We start from the raw sequence: 24,920 nt of genomic DNA on the forward strand, positions 1-24,920 counted from the left end.
AACAGAACTATACCTGTTGGTCACAGAACATCCAGCAAAATCAAACACTTGTCACAGAAATACAGAAGGCTATTGGATCACTTCTTTTCAGTCAAGTATGAATATAATTCCCCGTGCACAAAGAAGAAAGCACTGCGAAGAGTGTATGTTCTGTACACATAGTGTGTGTTACCAAATGGTTTTATCTAACAAAGTGTAAGCTCTACAAATGCAATACCATGTTCTCTGGCTTTACTTTAAAAAAAGGTGGGGAAAAAACCCAGCAGGGACAAAGCAAAACAAACAGAAAGTCTGAGGAGTACTCAGCAATTTAAGAGCCAGGAGGTTAAATATGTGAAATGGGAAGCTAAGCTCGCTTTGCTGTCTGCTTGTATGAAAGCAGAACAGCCCCTCTTGTGCTGCTCAAACTTGCAGCCTCTCTGAAACGTGCCACAGCAGACATTCCTTCCAGAAGCTACAGCTTCCCTATACTCTCACTTTTTCTGCTGCCCAATTTATTTCCAAGAGAGATTACAGCTTCCTGCATCTTTCAAGGCTTTGAAGTTTCTATTCTCCAAACCACAGGTAATCACAGACAAAACTTTCATCCACTTGCCATGCTGGTTACAGCTTATGGCTCTCTTTGCCAGTCACCTCTTCCAGCGTGGAGGGGCTCGCAGGGTCACGCACCCGGCTGGCACGTATTTAGTATTCAGAGACGTGATGCTGAATTCTTTATTTGGGTAAAATTCTCATTGCTATTGGCTCCAATGGTATTTTCAATCTCTCTGGGCCTTTGCCTGAGCAGCCACAAGTGAGCACTTCAAAAATGAAGATGTGGTTATGGTCTGTTGCGTTAGTGGGAAGATCTCTGACGGCAATGCATTAGGTCACACATCTCTCGTATCTTACACAATCAGTTGCACAGTCAGAAGGGCTGTTGCAAATTAAAAGACTTTTGCCTATGATGCTCACTTAGTATTTTTACTGTCATCTTCTATTCATGAATGTTTTTTATATGAAACTTTACTTTCTTCCTGTTTAGCACAATCATCCCCCATCTTGTTTTCATTTATCACTTACTATCTATTTATAGGTAACAATGCTCAAAGACGGCTCTGCAGGCTAAGTCTGGGTCTACACAGATCGTGCACCCACCACCTTCTGGTAAGCAGCTGCTCTTATCTTGTGATAAATGTAACAAAAAGGCAGCTACAGCTCCTTCAAAGAGGGAAAGCTACCTTAAACAAACTCAAAATGCTGCAGCCACACATACAGGCAGGAGAACTGACACAGTTACCTGTTGCTCTGCAGCACAAAAACATACTCTGCAGCTCTTCAAGCAGCCCTCTTTAATTTTGCACCTGAGATTCTGACAGCCTTTAAAACGCTCATGCAAATGGCACCCAATGAAGTACAGGACTGTGCCAATAATTGTTCTCCTGTCAAGGGGAAGGGACAGCCTGTGAAAGCACCTTGAACTGCCAAGTGCTGTAGAGCTGGATGCTCAAAGCTAAGTGTCATGAAGGAAAACTCCCACTATGTGTCTACCTTCTCCACTAACGCCTGAGAAGCCTGTCCCTATGTGAACTGCACATGGGCAGTGGGCTGGGTGCAGGTATCCTACATCTCAGGCTGCTGTGCTCTGTAGTGCAGCCTTAGGAGAAGGGGCAGTCAGGCTTGAAGGAGTGACTTCTCCTCCTCTCCATCAGGCAGTGGAGCCCATCCCCATTCCACATGTGTCACTTGAGGTCAGAGCGTGGTATTTAAGGTGACACAGGTGGACAACAATCAAGCTGAAAATTGAACTCTTTGTCCTGTTGCTTATGCTTGTAAAACAGCCTGCTGCAGAACAGCTCTTCCCTTAAAAAGCAAACAGCCCCAAGCTGACTCCTGGCATGACGGGAAGGTTCTAGGAGGAAGGGTTGACTCCCCACTGCAGATAAGGTTGATTACTCCAGTAACAATCAGGACTATATTACTTTGAAATAGACTGATACTTTCAGCACTAATTGCATAATTTCTTCTGCATTTTAATGCAAAAAAATGTAATTACTGAATATTTACATAATTAATGTAGCACACACTGCAGCGTTTTAAATGCTAAGCACCTACAACACAATTCTTGCAACCTTGAGTTGGCAATTGTCTTTTTTTTTAAACCAGGAAAATATTAAAACTTAGGGATTAAACATCTTAACAAAGCCCCTCAGATACACTTGGTCTCCACCACAACCAGCTCTCCTCTTCACCCCTCAATTCAAAACCCAAGGGGAACAAAAGCCACGTACTGTGTGCTGTGAGGGAAGTCAAGCAAGTGCGTCATGGTGACAAAAGGGTGGCTCAGAGTTTCAATGGGTGTTATCCTCTTATCCGCGTCTATCGTCAACATCTTCTTCAACAGATCTATGAACTCCCGCCGGTCTGCCTTTTCCACCAACATATCGCTTCCTTCCAAATCCGTTGTCATGTTTACCTAAAGGAGAAGGGACGGGAGTGAGCGCCAAAGGGAAAGAGCAGATGGTCAGGCCTCCAGCAAACTGTGTTTACTCTTCGTTGGAGCACATGCCCTGCGAGCCTCCCTGTCTAAAGGAGTAGCTGCTGAAGAGCCACGGCAGACTCCGTGGTGGCCACTCGTCTGGCTTGTGCACGTCACATCTCCAGACAGACTGTTAAGCGTTCAGCTCGCCTGGGTCAGTGGCTAATGAAACACTTAGTCACCCTCCACTGAGGATGAACAGCTTCCATGCTGTAGCAGGCAAGCTCTGATAATCAGAGTATTTATCATATGCTGTGCCATCAGATACTTATCTATGTGTCCTATGAGCAAAAAATATATAAAATACATAAAAATTGTCAGTAGGTTTATAAGAAACATCCCATTCATGTATCAGGTGCCAGGGAAAAAAAAAGACTTATTACATTATTTCACGCTTTATCTAGTCTCCTCTGATTCCACTCCTCAGTTCCTGCCTGTTTACATGTTTACTTGCTACAATGTCTAAACCTTGCTAGCACAAACTCCAGTTTGGTGCTAGAGTTGGGCCAGTTTTGCACACTGGTTTGTTTGTCAGCACAAACTCCCATCACAGGAGTGGTTATGCTGGGATCAGTTCTCACAACCACATGGGACTGGCACAGTGAATTCGTACTTCTCATTGTTGCCCCAGCCAGCCACGTTTTACAGTGAGCACACTCTTCTGTGGCCATGGTGAATATTTCCACTGTCACCTTTAACAAATGGACATATTAAAACACAGAGAACTATGTGACTCGCCAGTGGTCATACAGGAGAGCACTGGAGAGACAAGAGAAAATGCAGGATTTAAACACTCAGAGACATGCCTTAGCCACTTTCCAAGGCTGCTTTACTACAGCATACACGCCCCTGTGTGCAGTCACCCCCACAAAGCAGCACATAACAGCTAATTTGGTGGCATAACCCTGGTATTTTTCAGGAGCTGGCCCAAGAATAGGATACACAGAGAACTTATGTAATTCCCTTCTGTTAGTGTTGCTGGAAAGCATGTAAACAGTCTTGCTGGTTACTCACCAATGCTCTTACCTGTGCCATATCATCCAAACAGTTGAAAATATACTTTCTTGCTTCCTTCGACTTAATCCCCGTCTCTGCCTCATGATCATCTGGCGTCTGCTCAAAACAGGACACAGGCATTGACCAACACTGCCCTGCAACCAGCTGCAGATTATGTGCCACTTCCCATTTGTGCCTCATCGTGTCCTCATCAGAGACCATTGTGCCTCTCTTGCCTGACGAGACACCATTTACACGATCTCTGCCACAGTTATGTGACATCTTTTACACAAGGTGATTTATCTCTTCTCTTTCACTTCTGAGGGCCCTCCCAGCTGTGGTGGATCTCTTACATCCATCCCAGTGTGAGTTTCAGCATCCCATCCCAGCCAGAAGCTCACTGGCCTCTCTCCTTGGGGACAGCATGCAGCCAAACACGCTGGCACAGGACACTCAGGGCTCACTAGAGGTTTTGACTGTAGAATTAAAATGCTTGCCTTTTTTTTCCCCCCAAATGAGTTAGATATTAGAGCAATGTCTTCCCACTACACAACAATTCATTGACTACTGAGAGGGAGATTTCCAGGTCAGTTCTGGACCTAAATTTCCTACATTGCCATGCCAAGCAGGTGTATCATGGGCTCCAGATTTTGGGGATGGCGGTTTTACCTTGGGCAGTACTCCCCCTATGTCTGTGCCGCACTGCAAAAAGCAGAAACTTAGGCTGTGAAACTTAGGCTCTCCTCACTTCCAGCCAACAACCGCAAGGTAAAAGAAACACGGAAACATCTTCCTACCTTCAGCCTCCACAAGGGATATGGTGAGTCTGTATCCCTGTTGAAAAACCTCGTAGTCTTTGTCCCTGCACTTAACAAATACTCTGCTGGTAAGCCCTGCGTCTGTGAAATGTAGCGGATCTGTAAGAGAAGGATAAGAGGTCACTGTTTGTCCTGTGAACATCTCTGGAGGTCTTCCTTGAAGGAGTGCAGGAGGCATTTGAAACAAAAACCAGAAGATGTAGCACATAAATATACTTCACCCAAAAAACCTCAGTGCAAGGAATGAGAGGAAGAGAATTTCTGTATGGAATTCCCTTTGTTTATCACATACATCACTGGAAACTCACCCTTACAGTGCACTCCCACAAGGCCTAAGGATGAAAAGAGGAAAGTTCCAAAGTGTTTAGAGGTCAAAGAGAAGGACCCGTAGAGCTATTTCAATGGGATGTCTCAACACTTTGCACCTTTTTATGTCACCCTCTCCTCTCCAGGAAGTAATTTCAACAACTTGATATTTGCTCTCTAACTTTTGCCGGTTTTCTTCCACCTGAGCACACAGCCTGTCCTAGGAGCAGTCTGAAGTTCCAACCAGAGGATTATGAAATGACTGCCTTTGAACCGAGGTGAAATATACACTCAAACCAACTGACGCCCTCATGGTATGGAAAGTACTTGTCTCTACCGACTACATGACGTTATTTGGGTTGCATCCACAAGCATGACCTCATTGGCACCCACACAGCTAAAAGATACTCTATTTGTGTTTCCAGGATCTCAAACTTTTAATTATTTATAAAGGAGAAAGGGTCTGTGATTACACCACTGAAGACCGATGTCATGCACGCCTGGGGTGCCACACAAAACCTTAACCGTGGCACCTCCTGACTCCTGAAAGGCTTTGTTCTGCAAAATTGCTGCAAACTCTGCAAAACTACTAAAACCAGTCACCTACTCTAGAAAATTCTAGGGAAGAATGGAAAGTGTTTTTGAGAGAAGAAACAGAGGATAAAAACATTAAATAAATAAAGGCATGAAAAGCAGCCGTGGTTTCAATCACTTCCAAGCACTCAGGCCCCAGTTCACTGTGCATGGCTTCCTCAGCTCTGCAGCTCTTTAGGTCCTTCAGAGCTCACACCTCTGAGAGGCACCAGGATCCTGCCTGCAGCCCAGTGCCAGTGCTGCAGCCAGGGGCTAGGATCAGCCCCTATTCCTTTCCCAGTTGCCCAGGAGCTCTCGTCATACTTTACCAGAGGAAGCTTTGTGCTGGGCAGTTAAACTGGCCAGTAAGGTATGGTGATTTCTTTTTCAGCTGTGTGTTTTATGGCTTTTGGGGTGCAACAGGGAAGAGAATGAAATCTACTCTTCATGCTTGGTATGTGATTTTCAAACGCTTGTAAGTTTCTCAGCTACATCTGATTTCCTTTAGAGTCACTAATAGCCCTGCTCTTTGCTGCGAGTTATTTCCCCTGCCAAATTTTACCTTTAGAGCTCTGATTAAAAAAATACAAGTTTCAAAAGAAAAGTCAAGAAAACATTTCAGTATGTGAAAAACTTATTTATTATCCTGCCTTTTTTCTATTTTAAAAATTTATTTCCTGAAAGAAAAAAGACTCTTTTCAGGCTGCAATTGTAGACAGCTAAGATCAGTCTGAAGAATACTATGGGAATGTAAAGTATCCTACAGCCCTGGCTCTAGCTGCTGCTGCATTATCGGTTTTAGGACTAAAAGGGCGTAAAAGCCTATAGGGAAAAAAGGGACGACAGCTTATATTAACTGGAAACCTACATCAATGCCAACATTCTCCTTCTTGTCATTGCTTTTAATATGCACTCTCATAAAAGGGGTTATGAAATGCAGCCGAGTTCATGCAGTTTCTTCTAACAAATAAGCCTTTATACAGCACTTGCTGTTACAGCAGAGAACGGGTGCCTGCTCTGCTCACTGAGGAGAGACATGTACAGAGCTCTCCAGTCAATGGCAGCGTTGACTCTTGATTGAGATTTCACTCAGGCGGTCAGGTCTTAAAAGCCAGCGTATCAAGCTGCACACTGGTTACCTGGAATAAATACCCCAGATGCATAATGACAAGGTTGACTTGGGAGAGCAAGAAACACACATCCATCATTAGCAAAAGCGAAAAAGTTGGTATCTGTTCACTCTGACAAGAGAAGGGAAAAAGATGTGTGCACTTACCAGCACCCAGGGCAATATCCACACCCACCTGATCGTACTCCGAAGCTCCTGGGTACAAGGGCCAGCCCAAGAACAGCTCTGCAATGACACATCCCAATGACCACATATCGATTGCTTCACAAAAGGGTAAACCGAGGATGATTTCGGGGGCTCTGTGAAGGAAGAGGTCAGAAAACATCAGCAAGGGGAGCAGAGCCACTCGGCTAGCGTAGGGCAGCTGGTGCCCATCGTGACACTCGTGGAGCTGCTGCCAACAAGTGTCACTGCTCTGACAGAGCTGAGGGGCACCCTGGTCACTGGCACAGTGCCTGCTAACCAAACATTAGTTGGTGAATATTTATCCTTGCAGAAGAGTCCTGTGGCCGTATATAGCCAAGAGACAGCCCTACGTTTTGCAGTGTTCTGTAAAGCAGAGAACTACCACTGCTTTCATCCAGCAAGTGGGACTATGAAGGCACCCAATCAAGGCCCCCACTGGAGGCTCTCAGGCTCAGCTCGCTGTCCTGTGGAGAACCGTGCAGATCCCCTGCAGTGAAGCATCCTCTGTTCACACAGCTCCGTGGGTTCACAAACAGCCAGACATTAAATAATCATTACAGGACTGGTATAAAAGGATTACTGACTTTTTAAACAAATGGCTGTAACAATAAAATAGAGAAATAATGTAATTAGATCTATTAGACCTAAGCCTTTTCCTCAGGAGGAAGTAGCCAAGAAGCCTTCCTTTCCCAGTCTGTCCCAAGCACCTGATTAGATTTCCTTTTCCCTTTCAGCCCAAACAGCCAAAATGCACCAGCACTCTGGCTATGCATTTATTGCCAGCTCCAGGAGATGCCACCAAAGCACCTCTGCTCCCTCCCCTTCCAGGGGGAACCTGTCCCACTGCCTTGGGGTGGTTGGAATCCTTCTCCACTGATGCTGGAAAGGTCTTTAGGATGAGGTGAGACGAGATGAATCCTGACCTATGTGCCCCAAACACATAGGCATTTCAAAAACTTCTGTGTGAAAGAACCAAAAGTATTTTTCAAATACTGAAAACCTTATACACACAAACACCTTCCTTACTCTTCCCACCTCTGCCTAGATGTCCATATGCAGTTATGTGACACAGTTCTTATTTACACAAGGACCTCCTACAGCTTCTTTCCTGTTCTTCTTGCAACACTTCTAAAGCCCCAGCTTCTGGTTTCAGGTGATGTAAAGCAGAAAGAAAAACTTACTCTCCCACACTCCTCTAAAGAAAAAAAAAAGGAGAAGACAGATAAAAGAAAAAACATTGCTTTAAAACTTTCATCATTTCAAATATAGCCTTGGGATTTCTCAGGCCCTCATGCATATTTTGGGAATGCCTGGGGTTGGCTATTGAGCAAATCAAGTGCCACCATGCAAAGCTCGAAATAGGACCCATGGTTCCCAGTTTCCCATCTGTCATCAGGATAAGATCTGACGCTAGTGAGATCATACTAAGGATTACCAATTGCAGTGGAAAGTATTATGTTTTAATCACGCCATTACACAGTCATGTCAAGACAAGTCTTTAGCCAAGAAACCAAGCAAAATAATAATTTTTTTCCAAAGAAGCAAAGGCCCTGTAGCAAGAATCCATGCCCCATCTTCAGTCCACAAACTTCCCTAGTTTTGGGTGGACTTGTAATGACGAAAGTCCCAAACTATCTCTTCTCAAACCAGCAATGCAGAATGTAAAAATTACAATAAATTCTGGGATTTTTAAGTTAGAATTTTTTGTGTCATTTCCACAAAAAAACAAGTCAGAAACTTAAAAAGTGGCTACCTTAGCCCTTCTAGCTTCATCTGTGCTTGCCATTGCCATACCCTACTGTTCTCTAGTCCACTGTGACAAACTTTTTATTCTAACAGCAGTCTCTCCTCATGAACAAGGGGTTAATTTTCCTCTTTTCCTCCCTATTCCGTCATCCCATCATCCCTGTCATCCCTACACACTACTCGACACCTAGACAAAATGCAGAGAGAAAAAGACAGCTATGGTGACCTGAATCTCATTACTATGTAAATCCTGCATTCAAAGCCATCTGCCTCTCCCTGTCTGCCTTCCACATTGTGAACGAAATGTCCCTGGTCACTAATGAGAGCTCAGCCACGCATCGCCTGAACTTCAAATCCCTCCCACTAACTCAAGTGGAGGGGTGGACTATAGGGATATTCCCAACATGATTTTGTGAGGAAAACTCCCTGTTCATAAAAATCACTTGCACTGCTGTCATATGCAGCACACACCTCCTTCGCTCTCTCCCCACACTTATGCTGCCAACACCTTCAGACCCCTGAAAGAAGGGATGACCTAGAATTTGAGGTTCCAAAATCTCTAATTTTTTTTTTTTTTTTTTCTCCTCAGTCTTTGGCTGTCCAGTGGGTTTTCCTTAAAGCTCCACTTTCGGGAGTGCAGCAATTAGGAGAGAATTTCTTTTTTACATGCGGAAGAAGCTTTCCATCTCTGCTATTGGGAAGAAAAGCACAAACCAATGTCCCTATCATTTAAACACACAAAATGCAACTAAACAGAACACCATTCATTCTATGAACTCTAACACTGGTGAGAATGCCTGTGAGAAGGGGCTAGATCGAGGTGATATGGTGCCCTATGTACACCAAAGCCAGCACTCGCTGGGGTTTTCTCCCAGCCGTCACATCATAATTGCGATTTTGCCATGGCGAGGGAGTGGCCCTAAGACAAAAAGATCTTGTTAACTTAATTAAGCAGTCATTAAGACACCTCAAGAACAACAGGTAGTGGACACCACACAGGCTTCCAGATTTTCAGCCAGCAGATACCTCCTGTTTGCTGTGTGAAAGAGGGAGCTGGAGTCATCAGGAGCAGTGCTCTGCCTGCTTGAGATGGCCAATGCCAAGCATTTTGGGGCAGGATGCTATGAGCTCTGCAACGAAATAACCTGTCCGCTGATAAAGTATCTTTGAACCTCTTCTGTGGTGGATATTGTTCTTTATGCTCAGTTATGGATGCATACATCCTTCTACACATAATATCTAACATGTGCAACTCCTCTCTTAACATAAGCATGTCATTTTTTTAAGACAAGGTGAGATCTTAATTTCCATCACATGTTGCGGCACAGAGTTCCACAGGCAACCTTCTGCTTTCAATAACATCTTAACTCAGCTGTTTAAAGCTTGATTTTCCTTCATCAGGTTTGAATTTGTCACCTCTCACTTCATGTTCATATAGACTGGTCTAGAGGCGAAGATGGAAGTGATTGAATCACCTGCCCTTTAACATAAGTTATTTTTGTATCTCTGGCCTCTTCTCCCATGTCTGCAGCAGCTTCTGGCTTCTCAGTGTACCATCCCATGGATGTTTCAATCCACTTCCACTGCCTGACCCTACAACTCCTCTTCCTGACATGACGGCTTGGAGACAGGCTGAACAGACCTAGAAAGACTTAAACACAAGGATATTCCCCAGACTTATTTTCCACTATTTGCAGAATGCTTTTGCGTTGCAGTCTTCCCTAAGCTTAATATTTTGTTTGCTTTTGGAGTGACACGAGGCATTTCGGCAGATGTTTTATCTGGGAGATCCTCTGAGACATACAGTCCTTTCTCCAGAGAAGCTGCAGTTAATTTAGGACATAGAATTATGCAGAAATAGTTCATTTTTGTCTTCCGATGTTTACTGCCTTTCAGTACTGCACTGATCTGGCATAATATTTTCTGTAATCTAGATCAAGTCCTTTAAATGCTCCTCACTCTTTTCTGCAGCCTAACCTAAGCAAGTCTGTGATATCTGCATGCTTGAACACTTTGCTACTGGTCCAGCAGTTTTTACAGCTAATTAATACATTAAATAACTCTGGTCCTAAAATGTGCATGCAGTCCACAACTGACCCTTGTCTCCCTAAAAGCACTCAGATTTAACTCAGCAATTAAAATGGTGTAATTCTTTTTCCCAAAGGGAAAGAAAACAGTTTCCATGTCTTAACCAGTTCTTGTGTGGGATTTCTCCATTCTGCAGCTGCTAACACTATGCAACAAGGGAAGATGACCTATTAAAGTGTGTGCATCTGAGTACTGCAATCATAAATCGGAAGGACGATTCACACGGCAGCAGATCCTCCTGAACAGCACCGAGATCTTCAGCAGATCTCTCCATGGCTGAACAGGGAATTATTTTCTGTACTAACAATACAGGTTTTTTAACACAGGCTCACCAAACTTTTCGATTGTGGTGAGGATCTTGTCTGACAGCACACAATGGAGCCAGCTGCCAGATACCTCAAGACGTGCAAGAACATCCCCATTTCCCACTCTCCGCCCATTTCTTGGCTGTGCATCTGCAACACTCTTGGCACAGTAATTCCTGCCTCCAGTTCAAGACACACAGAAGGAAAACAGAAAACTTTGCCCTCCTGTCCTTCCTCTCCCACGAGCTACCCTCGATGTCTTCCAACAAAAGGCACTCCCCTCCTGCATGCACAGGCACAACCTGTTCTACAGCTCACACAGATCTCACCAGCATAGACCAAGGGTTTAGAAACCACTTGCCACCAGCCTGGGAAAGACTGAAGAGCCCTGCCAAGAGCCTCTGTCTCCAGGATAAAAGCAGCCATCCCATCCCCACTTCCCACATCTCCTACCCCTTTCTGACCAAATTACTTGCCTGGACAGCGAAGTGTGACCTGCTCCTCAGCTCAGCAGTGGGTCCAGTCAGTCCCCCATCCTTTGCAGCCCAGCTTGAGTGTGCCTGTGTACACCACAGAGCTGCTGGTGATGGTGCCCCAGGGCGCCAGGGTCCCCGTGCTGGCAGCACCCGCAGGTCCCCAGAGGCACAAGTGCCATCTCATCATTTGCTTGCACCACACACACGACCCCGTCCTGCTTTCAGGCCTGCTGCTGGCAGAGTATTTACTTTAGCAACCCTGCTTTGTGGCAGGGTAATTTCATTGTCTGGTGTTTCTGTCAGGAAAATTAATTACCAGTCTAGCTCGCTGGCTTTTTCACCCACACATCACAGGACATTAAAAACAAATGCCAAAAAAATTAATTTCCACAGACTGGGATTCAGAGAGCTGGGCTCTTTCTGAATTTTAAAACTTCCCTGCAAACTGCCCTCCTCAGGGATAATTTACCACCCCTGGTAGGGTCCCATGGCCAAGCGTGATAGTCTCAGCAGAGTCCTTCATGGACAAGTATACATATCAGACAAAAATATAACTCAAAACTTGATACTTGCTGGCATGCTGAGCAGAGAGTGCTCCTGCTCCAGAAGAAGGTTGGGGCCAGCTGCAGGCAGCGCAGACAGACCTACAGTGAAGATGTCTCTGAGCTGATACACACAGCTCCTGTCTTGCTCTACCTGCTCGTCTCACCTGCTAAAGCCTGAATTCCTGGAAGCAGGAGATTGCACATCTCCGCTCAGAACACCCTGGGGAGAGGCAGAGAGGCAGGAGCTGAGCTCCTCTGTCAGAGCAGGGATGCACTGACCAGCTGCATGCCCGGGGCTTCACCCCACTCAGGGCTTGTGCTCTCCTAGGCACCAAGATACCACTTGTGAGGACGAAGAGCCGCATCCTGTGTGTCTTACAAAGGGGTTTTTATTCAAGTGATGGAGCTTTATCCTCCTCTCAGATGAACCTTTTCTTTGGCATCTTTATGGACTCCTTCTCATACCTGCTCACTTGTATTTTGTGGCGGTGTCCACCTTTTACTGCCATGTACTGTAGAATGCAGAGTACCCTTAACTCTTAGGTAATGGAGGTGGAATGCACACAGAATCTTTTTTTTGTTCCTCTGTACCTCTCAGACTCCAAATCATTTCTTAAATGAAGGGATGTAAAAGGAGACAGGCCCATATTCTGGAAGTAAAAGGTTACAGTTGCTATTTCCCTCACCCCTCCACCTCTCCACTCACACCGACACCCGGAAGGGATGCAGACATCAAATATGGATGACCCTCAGACTAAGGCCATCCTCTGCTCCAGGGCTGGGCATCAGAAGACTTTGTGTCTGTGATAAAGGCAGCCACCATGGCCAGAGCTTAACATCCCTACAAGCACCAACAGCTCCTGCTTGCTCACTCCCCATCCCATGCAGCTCCGGGCCCCACTTGTGTCACTCAGCAGGGAAATGCTGGGCTCATCCTCACTGCTGGCCTCACGGCAGGACTCGTGCATTTCTCCTGCATCCCTGAGCAAGGGACAGCCCTGGGAGTCAAGACTCACTCCAGACTATGCAGGCACATCATGCCTTTCAGATTCCAGCATCAAGTTCCAACCATGGAGAGGCCAGTCAGCACAGGATTATTCCTGAGGGAGGGAAAGGACCCCTGAGGAATGCCACCCAATTGGTCACAGTATACCATCTGCCCACAAAGATGTGTTGGTTTGAGTGATAAGGAAGGACAGTGCCTCCAGAGGACCTTCTAGCAGGCTCTGTATTTCACAGGTCAAACACAGGTACACCCGGTTTCTGGGAAGGACTGTGGGTGTAGCCAGAGCCATTTTCAGGGCTGCCAGACCACCTGTACAACCAGCACTAGAGGGGAGCTCCAACACTGCACTGCTCACATTGCCCTTGCCCATCCCTCAGGATTAGTCTGCAACACTTCAAAAAATATCTGAATCAACTCAAAGGACTGGAAGCTGGATCCACTCAGCCCTCGGTGATGGTTTATGTTACAGGACATAAATATATACTGGAGGCTGGTAGCCAGTGAGGTACCGCAGGGGTTTATCCAGGAGAGCCATGGTGTCCATGACAGCAGCCTGCTCCTCCACCTCTGACACATGGAGAAAATGGTGCCAGGCTCTTCCCTCAGATCGGTAGCAGAAGGCAGAGATGACAGACAAACTGAAACAGGAGAGGATCCCTCTGGGAAAACACCTCCACGGTGTGGATAAATGAACCACCAGCACAGGCTGCCCTGAGGGACTCTGCCGTTGCTATCCTTGAAGGCTTTTAAGGCCCAGCAAAACAAAGTCCTGACCTTGATCTCATGGCAGACCCTACCTTGACCATCAGGTGGGACTAAGTGACCTCCCAAGGCCCCCTGTCACCTGAACTTCTCTAACTCTGTAAGGTCCAGTAACCATACAATTCTCAACAGGAAGGTCACCACAATTCTCCTACACACAGGCAAAATCCTACACAGCTGGGAGTGTCTCAGGTGGTACAGGCGCAGGTCCCAGGGTGTTTTAATCAAGTGTACATACACACAGTTCTGTCTTTTAAAAACAGAGAGCAAGTTACACAACAATTACTTCTGAACTTGACTGGTGTAATTATCAACCGAGTCTCGTGAGCCTCTCACTGCTAGCTAAGGGTATTTAATAGCAAATAAATCATAGAAGCAGACTAGACTACCCACCCCTGGACACTGCTCATGTTCCACCAGGGTGCTGACTGGGAAGGATGAAAATACTCCAGAGGATGGTGTCAGAGGTGGACCAGGCTAACCTGGAGCTCAGGGAAGTCACCCACTCCCTCTCTGTCCTGATCCTGGGCCATCCAAGCAATGCCTGTGTCACTCCTGGCAAGCTTTCAGCTAGCCTGTCTCAGAGACCTCCCATGGTGGAGCATCCATAAACTCTGCTGTGCCCCAAAGGACCTCACCCCTTGTAATTTTAAGGAATAATACAGCTGTGCATAGCTAACTTTATGTCGTGCTTAATTACAACTTGTTGTCAATCTGGCATCTATGTAATACATATGGAAAAACATAATTTAATGCATCTCACTTGACTTTGCCTATACCTGGCTTTCTGCCAGGCTGCACCTCCTCCCTCTCCTCACTCTGCCTTGGCCTCAGCACATACTCAGTACCTATAACCTTGTCTCTTTTCCTCTCTTGCTCACTGTGTCAGTCTCTTTTTTCCACTCCATCTTTTCTGCTCTCTTCCCACACTTAATATGGACAGCCCCCACAGGAACCCCCTAGCCCTGTGAAGGGGGTGCACACCCCGCACCTGGAAACTCAACCCATGCTGCCATGGGTTTGAATCCATCTTTAAAACTGGCGAGTCACACAGACACATCTCAGGCACTCCAATAGGATCCCCCTGCTCGCTGCCACCATCCACAAGGCTCTTGGAAAAAGCAATTTCCATAGGTTAATCCTGGAAGACTTTCAAGTAAACCACACTTACATATCAAGCACTTGCCATCCCTATGCACCTTTCTTGGGATTAAGAAAGCTGGATTCAGCCATGAACAAAGCCTGGGTTTGAATGGGGAGGGAGGGGTCCCTGCTGGGAGGCTCTGCACCTCTCTGCTCTCCTATATACATTGCACATACACACTTCATTTAGGTTAGGGCCTTAAAGAAAACCTCCTGCTCTCTTCAGCAAGAGCATGTGAGCAAATAAATGACTGAAACCCAGAGCTGGAGAAGGCAGTGCAGCTGTTTGTGGAAGCAAGACAAAAGATTTAGAAACACTTGCTTTTTTTCCCCCCTCTCCCATGTCAGGCTGTTTACAGAAACCAAGGGATGAAATTTTGCAGACAAAACCACTGAGAGCAGCCTGTCAGTCTCGAAGGGAAGGAGAAAGGGAGGGAGAGGGAGAGGGAGGGGAGCGTAGGCTTCTTTCAGGATTATGGATCATTGCTAAATTGCTCTATCAATTATTAAACCCATCACTCAAAGCGCAGTAACCAAAATATAGCAGATAAAGCCTTTCTCATCCACTCTCTACCAGCTGCTCTCCTCCTCCTAAAGCCAGAGGGGAATGAAAATTCCCATAGTTTATATTTTATAAAGATCATTTTCCCTGTGCCTTGAAAATAAAAGATTTTCTGGACAAGGTACAGTAGAACCGAGCCCGCGGCGGGAAGATATTAAAGGAGGAATTGCCCTTTTGACTAACAGACCCAAGGAATAAAACAAAATCTCTCCAATCAATGTGATTTCTTAACATGGACAGGTTAAAACATTTGTCTGTGACTAAATGAAGAGGCAGGCCTCAGCCATCAATAGCTGTTAGTCGCTGTTTGCTCTTTGCCACTGCTGCTGAACAGATCTGAAATCAACAGCAGGGTGGGCACGGTCCCAAAAAAGGACAGGACAAAGGGGCACGAGGCACCTGGTCTGGCCAGTGGCTCTGTGGAGAGGGAAACTGCAACCATGCATCCAGGGTGGGACAGGAAGCCCTGGGTGAGCAGTGCTGAGAAAGAAACACACAGGGAGGACGATCGTGACCTGACATCCAGCTGGAAAGGCTTCCACGTGACTACCAGGGTCTGGATGGGCGTTAGTTTTTAGCAGCACCACATGCACTTGCTGGAAGCATTTACCATACGCACCATCTGAAGCAAATACATGCCTGAGTCTCCTGGCAAGGGCCTGGCTGCAACTCAGGTAAAACATGCGCTGAAGTGTTTTACTGAACCTGAATCCCCTAGCAAGTCCTTGCCATGATTGAGCTGGAAATCATAAAAGGCAAAAAAATGCTATTAAACCAAATAATGAAAAAGAAAGCCAGGCCTTGGGTTTGACCAAGAGCCTGCTAAGCTTGTCCCAGCCAAGCATCTTTGTACATCCCTGGAGGAAGCCCTACTGGACTGACCACAATCATACTCACCTCTTTGGAATCAGAAATGCAGGACTCCATAAACTCGAGAGGAGGTGCACAACAGGGAGCACCAGGACCATCGCCCCGGGGGTCGGCAGCTCCACACTGAGCCAGAAGCACAGAGGCACGCACAGGGGGTGATGCAATAACAGCTACATTCAGCACAGAGTGACCTCTGGTTGTTCTCCCCAACAAAGGGCCATGCATGGGGGGAGGGCTGGGGCTTTCCCAGGTTAGGGAAGAAATCAGAGAATAGAAAAATCATAATTTGAACACAAAAGCCCTATCCATGCCAGGCAGTGAATGGATGAGCCGCAATGTATTGGGTGCAGCAATCCCCTGAAGGAGGCATCTGATCAAGAGGGGAAGAATGCCAATTATGTGCTCCCATTCATGCCACTGCAATGAGAGCATAATTCTGACTCTGCTTTCTGACCCGCAATATGCAATTTATGCAAATCCAAGCTGTTCTCGCTTCCCTCAGAGCCAAGTGTCCACCAATGCCAGAGCTGGCTCTAACTTTTTGTTTTCCTTTTCAAATCTATTGTTTTCACTGCTGAATATTTAAGACCTTTTGTTGTTGCTGTTGCATTTCTTTGGAAATGAAATAATAATTGAAAAAATCCCACAGCACACAGAAACAAACAAAAGTTGACTTCTCCTCTCTCCAGCCATTCTGCCAAGCTCAGTTCCATCCCAACCCCTTATCATTCCAGCCCAGAGCCTTGCCACATATTGGCCAAGTGAAGCTTGTGTGTGATCTGCAACGATCCTGACACTTTTGTTCACAGCAAATACTGAAAGTTGCACCAAGCTGTATGGTGGTTTTATAGGATTAGCCCAAATACTGAGCCAACTGACGATATAAGGCTCCAAACCATTTCTATCCCTGGCAAACACGGATACGAACCAGACTCAGGCCATGATCCTAAGATTGGCTTCACAGAACAAGTAGCAGGTCTGAGGCTAAAAATATCAAATTACTGCAGCCTTCCTTTATTTTTTTTTCCTTTTTTTAATCATGTCTACTGGCTGCCTTTTTTTTTTTTTTATAATTAGAAAAAGACAAAGACAAAAATAAAGTACTTATCCTGCCTGCTCCTTGGAGAAAGGAGCATTGCCCTTTACTTATCTCTGAAGAGCCACACAGATTTAATATTATTATTAGCCGCAACTATTTGTATTTCTGTAGCACACAGAAGTCCCGGCAGAGCCCAGAGCCTCACAATGCTAGATGCTAAAACACGCCGTGCTAAGGGACTGTGTCTGCTCCAGAGAATGGATGATCTAAGACGATGTGTGGTGACAGGGGAACAGATTGGTGGAGCAGTTCGCCCAAGATCATACAGTGAGAGCACAGCAAAGCCAAGAAAAGAAGCGGGGTCCTTGTGAACAGCGTGCCCTATCTATCAGACCACGTCTTCTACTTTCTTATACCAGGGAACAACAACAATAATACACAGATTTGAAGGGTCCTTCAAAAGAGAGGGGTATTACCGAGGTAAGGCAGATTTTAGGTCAAAATGACCTGTAGATGTCACCCAGCAAGACAGCAGCCATGCTGGGAACAGCTCATGAAATCCAAGGCCCACTTTTAAGCCCTGCCTGGTGACTCACAGCACCCTGCCTACACTCTGAGGACCTGCTTGGTCCACACAAAAGTTCAAGGAAAAGCCTGGGAATGCGTGCTCATCTGCACATGGAGATACACATGGCAGGGAACAGCAGGGACACCTCGGAGCTGCCCCAGTTGGCCATTCCTGCTGCAGAGAGTCAAAAATTTCCACTTCCAACTCAAGTCCTACTTGAGTCAGCACAGCCGGCAGAGCAGGTGACAACAGCCCCCTGTACAAGCAGCGGGGCACAGCACAGATTGCAGAAACACAAACCCACTCTGAATTTAATCTATTTTTATTACATTTATATTAGGACTAACATCTGGAAGTGTTAAGTAGAGCCCTACTGTACTGCAAAAAAATGTAAGAAAACAGTCCTTGCACTAAAAAACTTGCAACCTAATTTGGGATCCCTCATCACCCTGGAAATAAAAGCTCTGGGACTTGCTGCTCAGCATCTGCTAAGACAGGACTGCAACCAAGCCTGAACAAAACGCAATCCCTGACCCACTGGGGTGACCACTATGAGTCTACATCCTGCAGCTACCATATTTTAGGGCCAAAGACTGCAATTGCTCCCTTGTCCAGAGATGGAAGAGGGCCCTTGTAGCTGTAGCAGAGGAACAGCTCTGACTTTACCTGTTAATGCCACACATCTTAGTGGAGCTGGACAGAAAACCAGGATACAAGCAAGAACGCAAGTGTGGTGTGCAAATAGTCCCAAAGGAACCATGGTGCTTGCGGGAAGAACGGCACCACTTCAGAAGAAAGACTTTTAAAACAAAGTCTTCTGCAAAATTAAGTTCATTCTTTATTTAAAACCATCATATGGAAAATTCAATTGTTCTCTAATGCGTCTCTGTACCAAACCAGGAACCTAAATTCAATCATTAAAGTGTGAAGCTGATGAATTTAAATCTATAGTAAGTGCAAATTTCAACACAATTTTAAGTAAGGAGTCGCTCCCAACACCTTCATAACATGTCAACACATAGTCATATATCTGTTTCTGGGACTCTTCAAATGTCTCCTTTTACTGTTTCATTTTTTTCTTGCCAAAACAAATTCTTAAAGCTATCCCAATGTTCTGAAAAAATATAAACATTTTCCGCATGTTAAAATCTAAGGTGGCCATGACAGAAATTTTAGAGAGACAAATTTTGCAGGGGGGAAAAAAAATCATACAAAAGAAGCTTTTCGCTATACACAACGGGAATCTGAACTGATTCCCATCTGATTAATTTTAACTTCTAATTTGTCCTTGGATCACACTGCAGTACGGATGTCATTTTTTAATTTCACTGTTTTGTAAGTAGCCAGTACTGTCCTTGTAAAGGGCGAAGAAATCCCCATATATCAGGAATGCTTTTGGCTGAGAGGAAGTTTAGTAATTACTCCAGAGAAATAAATACAACAATCAAAAGTACTTCCCAGGACATGAAGGCATAGATCCACCCTTTCTTGAAAGAAGGGGCTGTCTTACATATACATTCCTATCTTCAATTATCATGACTGCCTGTAACCATTTAGCTCTCTGTTAAGTCAACTGCAGGGCTCAAGAACATTTCCTGGCATTCTTCACATTTTTTTTACATGTTGCAATTTTATCTGGTGTGTATCATATGCTTCCCCCCAAAAGGCCTGAACCGAATGCTCTTCCTCCTCACAGAGGAGTTTGGGCTTCGTAAACTTGACTGCAGCTCTCAGAAACCTCATCACGTGAGAGCTGCGTTAGAAATCAGTGAAAACAGAGCAGGTTTGGCTTTGAGAGGTAAAACCACTGTACGCTCAAGCAGCAGGGGATGCAAATGGACCAACGCCTCCCCTTAAAGACATCTTCATCCAGTTCTAAGCCTGTGAATTTACTGCCCCAATGTCTCGGAGCTTCCCTGTGCCTCCATCCAAAAATCTTAGGGTACGTTTCGTTAGCTTTACTGCACCCTTCCACAGCTCTATCCCTGCAGCTCACCCGACACCCATTTCAGGTGAGGAAAGCTGTCATTTTGGTTTAACTGGGGCTTTGACAGAGCTGGTGCCCACACTGGGCAGGAGCCTCCAGCTGGATGGGGGCAGAATAGAAGGGCCCTGCATGAGGGGCAGCTCACTGCCCACCTGTGATTTACTACCAGCACAACGCACTATTTAGGGTGTAATAATAAGGTGGTACACGGGTGCTTTACCAACAAACAAGATGGGGAAGGGAATAACTGTATTTCCCCTGTTGTTCTAAGGGGAGGTTCACCAAAAGGTTAGCGAGAAAACAATGCAGGCCCATCGATCACCGGGACAGCTACCCTAGAAAGGTTACCCCGTGTTCCTGCCTCATTTTTCACATCTATAATTACCCTGCCGCTTCTCCTCGCATCCCACCCATCGCCTGGCAGCAAATGCCAACCACCACTGCTTTATTAATTATGTATTTTGCTCACGCCCATTGTCGCCGCCCCCCAAGATGCTACAGTGGCTGCAGGATTAAGCAGTACGACTTCTGTGATCTCCGCAGGGTGGCGTGGCCAGGGAAAAGGAGCTTGAGGGCTTTCCTGTTTTTCCTTCACCAGATAGGGGAAGCTACCAGCTCCATACCCCATTGAGGTGGGATGGAGGTGGGAGGGAAGCAGCTCTTTACATCTGCCCTGCGAGAGAGAGAAGCAATGTAGGGGCATATGAGGGAAGACTGCTTCCATTCATGAAGGGCTCAGATTTCTCTTGGATCTTCATCCAACTGAAACAAAATGCCAATATTGCTGAACATACTTAGCACCTCCTAAAGTGCAATCCTACTCTGAACAGTGCCTGCCTAAAAACAGCAACGCCAGGCACCTTGTTTACTGTGTCTTCCTGATGCCCGATTGGAACGTCTCAGTTTAAAAGGAAAAAGAGGAAAAAAAGAGTAATTTTTCTATCTACCAGCCCAGCAAACCCAACCATAGCTTCAAGAACCACTCTGGATTCATTTCTTGCATATTTATGCACACAGACACGAGCAGCCAAATTAAGAGTTATGCAGAGATGGGCAGGGGAAGTGCAAGGCAATGATTTGAAGACAACAAATTTGCAGGGAACTCGATATGTTTCTACTCAAAGTACAGCATCACGTTTCTGATTCAGGGGAGCCTGAGGTTTTTTTTTTTTTTGCTTTGAGGAAACCTAAAATAGCCTCCTTTGAGAACATGCATTCTGTAATCACCACTTCATCTTTCTGCAGTATTTCTGGATCCAGGCTTTTAAGTTGTAGAATAATAGTAAATATGCATAAAATAGGGAAAACTTCTGCTTGATTGAGAAGTATTTTCTGTTCTTCCTTTTATTCTATCCCACCAGAAACTACAATTAATTTATGCTCTAGCAATACTAAAATAATTATTTTCTAATTGTAACCATATCTACAATAGAAGTCAGGATTGATGGAAAATGGAATAGAAAAAAAAAATTGCTGACAAAAGCAAGAAGACTGCATGACAAAAGCTAGCACAACACAGAGTTGCATGCGTGTCTTGTTTTGGGCCCCAGAGAAGTTCACACCCATTGAATGGTAATGAAAAGAGAAACACCCTGGAAAAGCTAGTAGGAGTAGACTCAAGAGGAAATTAAATAAAGAATTTCTCTTGAGAAAAAAACCTAGAGTGAAAGCTTTTGCAGTCTTTGACGCTGTTGAGCTTGGAGATGCACACTTTAGGATCCTGATAGCAAAGTGTGCATCACTGCTTGTGAAAGCACAAGTAGGATCCAGAAAAACCAAGAAGGTATAGTACTCCTTCACACTGCCAAGAAAAACCAAAAGCATGGCACCTGCCGACCTGCTGCCCTTTGAGGCTAATTCACTGTGTCAAATGTGCTCCACAACACATCCCTGAGACTGGAGGTGATCCAGGCACTCTGCCAGACTTTGTTGATGACTGAAAGCAAGGGAAAACCCACCAGAAGCACTGGCTTTTTGCATTGATGCCCATCCCGCACACAGAGGAGGCATGGGTGGCTCCTGACCAGAAGTCAGAGTTACCATCAGCAGAAAACCTCTATCACAGAGCTTATTTGAATGCAAGAGAGTGAAAGCCACCTACACTCTCCATCCACACCCCTTGTGCTGACTTCTACAGTCAGGCCTGGTTTATAGTGATCTTCTTTCTTCCAGTGGAGAGAGACAGTGTTAGTGCAGTGCTCACCACTCCCTGAATCCCTAAGGCAATGCTGATTCGTCATGTGAGTGTGAGGACTGACACTGTGCCCATGTATGGTTTGCTGGACTAAGAGGGGAGAGAGCCCTCAAGAGTGACCAGGAGATACCTAAAGCTTCTGGTTTTGACACTGCCTGCGAGATCCTCAGGGACATCAGGAGAAGAAAAGGAAATGCCTTTATTGTGTTTTCAGGGCAATTTATGAGAAAATGTTTCTATCTCATGCATGGTCAATTTTAAAAAATCTAAAATTCAAGGATGGGAATTTTGTTGCTCTCCTCATTAAGCCCATTTACAGTTCTTTCAGGTCAATGGTTTAGCCATGAGCTGGGGCATATGTGCTTGGGAACATCTCTTGGTTGTTTCTTTGAATTCCATTGTTTAACTACTTGTTACAGAAACAAAGAACAATCAACAGCATGGTACAGAGCCACATGCTCTGGAGTGGAGCAGCAGCCACAGACCCTTCAGAATTGAGATGGGTCTTCTGAGGATCCATCTCTCTCACTTTTAGAAAAATCCCTGCTTTCCCACTTTTCCTTGAAGCAGCAAGCTAGATGAGGAAAGGATTAATTAGCTGATGTTTCTAAAGCTCTTTGAAGATGAAAAGTGTTATTTTTATTTTCAGGTCTCACCAAATGAAAAAAAAATCAAAAAAGAAAAGGCCAGAGAAAAACTTCTGCTGTTTCCTACAGAGAGAGGTCTCAGGACTGAGCTCCTGTACAGAGACACTCCTCCAACATCATGTATTAACTGGCAAGCCAACACCACAGCCCTACCTCTGGGCCATGCATTAACAGGGGCTCTGCCTATAACAGGCCCAGCTGCCTATTTTCATGGAACATGTAGGACTCAATACCACTGAGACCTCTCTCCCTGCATCAAATTTGCTGAATTTGTTCACCAGATTCAAAAGCGAAGGGGAACACAGCAGCAGTGTGATCACACACACCTCGTTTCCTTAAAAAAGCAGACTAAAAGCAAATGAGGAAGGCCCTTGCATACAGATGCAGAGTGTCCAATTGCCCAGAACCCTGGTGGGCTAGTTTTCCTGAAGTGTAAATCACAGAAATGATTTATCTTTCTTAAACACTGTGTACCTCCTGTTGGAATTTCTGTACGTCTCTATTCTTTTTTTTCTCCTCTTTGGCATCACGAGGATGCACTCAAGCAGCAGAGTGGGGAGAACTAGGATCCCCTGGCAGCTGGAGAGCAACAAGAAGCTTACAGGTAGGGTGCCCTGTCCTAGGAAGACAAAAATAGCAAGAAGATAGACAGGATTGCAATGTATTAGCCAAGCTGTGCTTAACACCCAAGACAAGGACGACTATGAGCTGTTACAGGTCAGGCCTGAAATGAGCTGGAAACTAAGAAGGGAAAGATTCCCCCGTGCAGCCCATTTACAGCTCCTTCAATTCCATGATCTCATCAAAATCTCACCACCACCAAATATAAACAGGATGCTTGCTTGGAGTTATCCTGTTAGGTAACACTGAATATTCATCTCACTGATACCTAAGGTCCAGCACCAGATATATTCATTCCCCCTGACCAGGCAGGGCTGGCAGCATCTGTCCTGAGCCTGCTTTCACCAGAATTCCTCTCCCTGCTCTCAGCTCAGCAAGGCACAATGCGCAAGAGCTGAGAGGTCCTGCAGAAAAACAGCCATCTGGTGAAGGGGCAGGAAGAACCAGTTAAAAACAGAGTAGCTCCACCATATGGAGAAAATAATTCAGTTGGGCAGTGTAGGAAGAAGCAAACCCTATTATAATAATTGTGTTGCCAAGTGATGTTGCAGACTTGTTTTTCCCCTCACGGCTTCTGAACTGATTAAGAACAGCTTCCCCCATAATATGGCACAATCCCCACAGAAAGATCACACTGTTCCCCCAAGTGACTTGTGGGAACACCAGGTTAGTACCAAAATGTCCACAGCATGAACTGAGCATGGAGACAGGAGCATTGCACCCCCTTACCACCTTGCCTATCCTTCCATTCTGAGTTAAAACACCAAGACTTTGGGATAAGCCAGCCTGGTTCAGCTGGACAGCATCCCGAGGAAAGCTGACTCTGACTTAGCACAGGAGGTAATTACACTAGTGACAAGCCAGGTTTGGAAAACTTCTGGCCCACCAAACCCAAGGACAGGTAATGTAAAACCTGCTTGGGGCTAAGGCACCTCTGTTCCTACACATGGGAATTCTGGTCCCCCTGTAATCACCCATGTATTCAGAACAGAGGAACTTAATAAAGCCCTGGTAATGAACAGGTCCTTCTACAACAGCTCCCCTTCTTCTCCAGGCTGTTGATATAAAGGTACCGGGTGTGGCAGCTCCAGAAGTACTCCTTCCCCTGCAGACTGAAGGTGACTCCTGCCTAGAGATCACACTAATCCCCCTCACAAGAGCCATTACTACTTGGGCTCCTAGACTCCTGCAATCAGATTAGCATCACTAAGAGCTAACTATGTGCAAACACTGAGTTTCCAATGTCCCTCCCTGTCTCTTCTGGTCACAGCGGCACACCCCTGCTGGGAATCCATCGGGCAAGGGATCCACCCACTCTCCATGCTGCCCCAGCCAGCAGGGCAAGGTGAAGTGATGGCACCATCTCCTCGGTTAGCACACGCTGCTGCTGAGCCCGGCACACCAGGCAACAGCTGCCCAGGCCAGGCCGACTCTGGGGCAAGGACAGATCTGGATGCCAACCATAGCCACCACACTTTTTCCTTTGTTTCCAGCCCCCACCCCCTTTCCTCTTTCTCCCTCCTCATCCATTCCCAGGCTGTGGCTTTCTACTGCATTTTTTTCCAGAGACATGCATGCTTGTAACAGAGATTTCCTTGCATGAGCTGCCTTGCAGCTTCCATCCAAAATGGACAAACCCACTCATGTCTCCAAGGGCATGGAAGACAGAGAGGGAAACACAGCCTCTTGCTGCAGGCATCTTTCCCAAGAAAGCAAAATCCCAGTCTGAGGCCAGTTAACGTATTAGTCACTAATTCTGGATAAAAGGAAACGTATTTGCATGGCCCTGCTTAGACAAGACTGAAATCTTAACATGCCCCTCCCCCGTCCCTGCT

General features: G+C 45.7%; 1 protein-coding gene across 5 annotated transcripts in view; it reads right to left on the bottom strand.

The window, feature by feature from the left end:
* Positions 1-24,920, bottom strand: part of HIPK2 (homeodomain interacting protein kinase 2) — a 131,793-nt gene that overhangs the window by 31,884 nt on the left and 74,989 nt on the right. For 3 of the 5 annotated variants that reach the window (XM_032105367.1, XM_032105365.1, XM_032105370.1), the window contains exons 3-6: positions 6,516-6,639; positions 4,312-4,431; positions 3,533-3,631; positions 2,271-2,455 (exon numbers count right to left, since the gene is read on the bottom strand). In XM_032105367.1, coding sequence (XP_031961258.1) covers positions 2,271-2,455; positions 3,533-3,631; positions 4,312-4,431; positions 6,516-6,639 — 528 coding nt within the window. The remainder of the gene's footprint in view (positions 1-2,270; positions 2,456-3,532; positions 3,632-4,311; positions 4,432-6,515; positions 6,640-24,920) is intronic. The other 2 variants (XM_032105368.1, XM_032105366.1) reach the window with 1 other exon arrangement.

This window comes from Corvus moneduloides, chromosome 4 (assembly GCF_009650955.1).
Source record: "Corvus moneduloides isolate bCorMon1 chromosome 4, bCorMon1.pri, whole genome shotgun sequence".
NCBI lineage: Eukaryota > Metazoa > Chordata > Aves > Passeriformes > Corvidae > Corvus > Corvus moneduloides.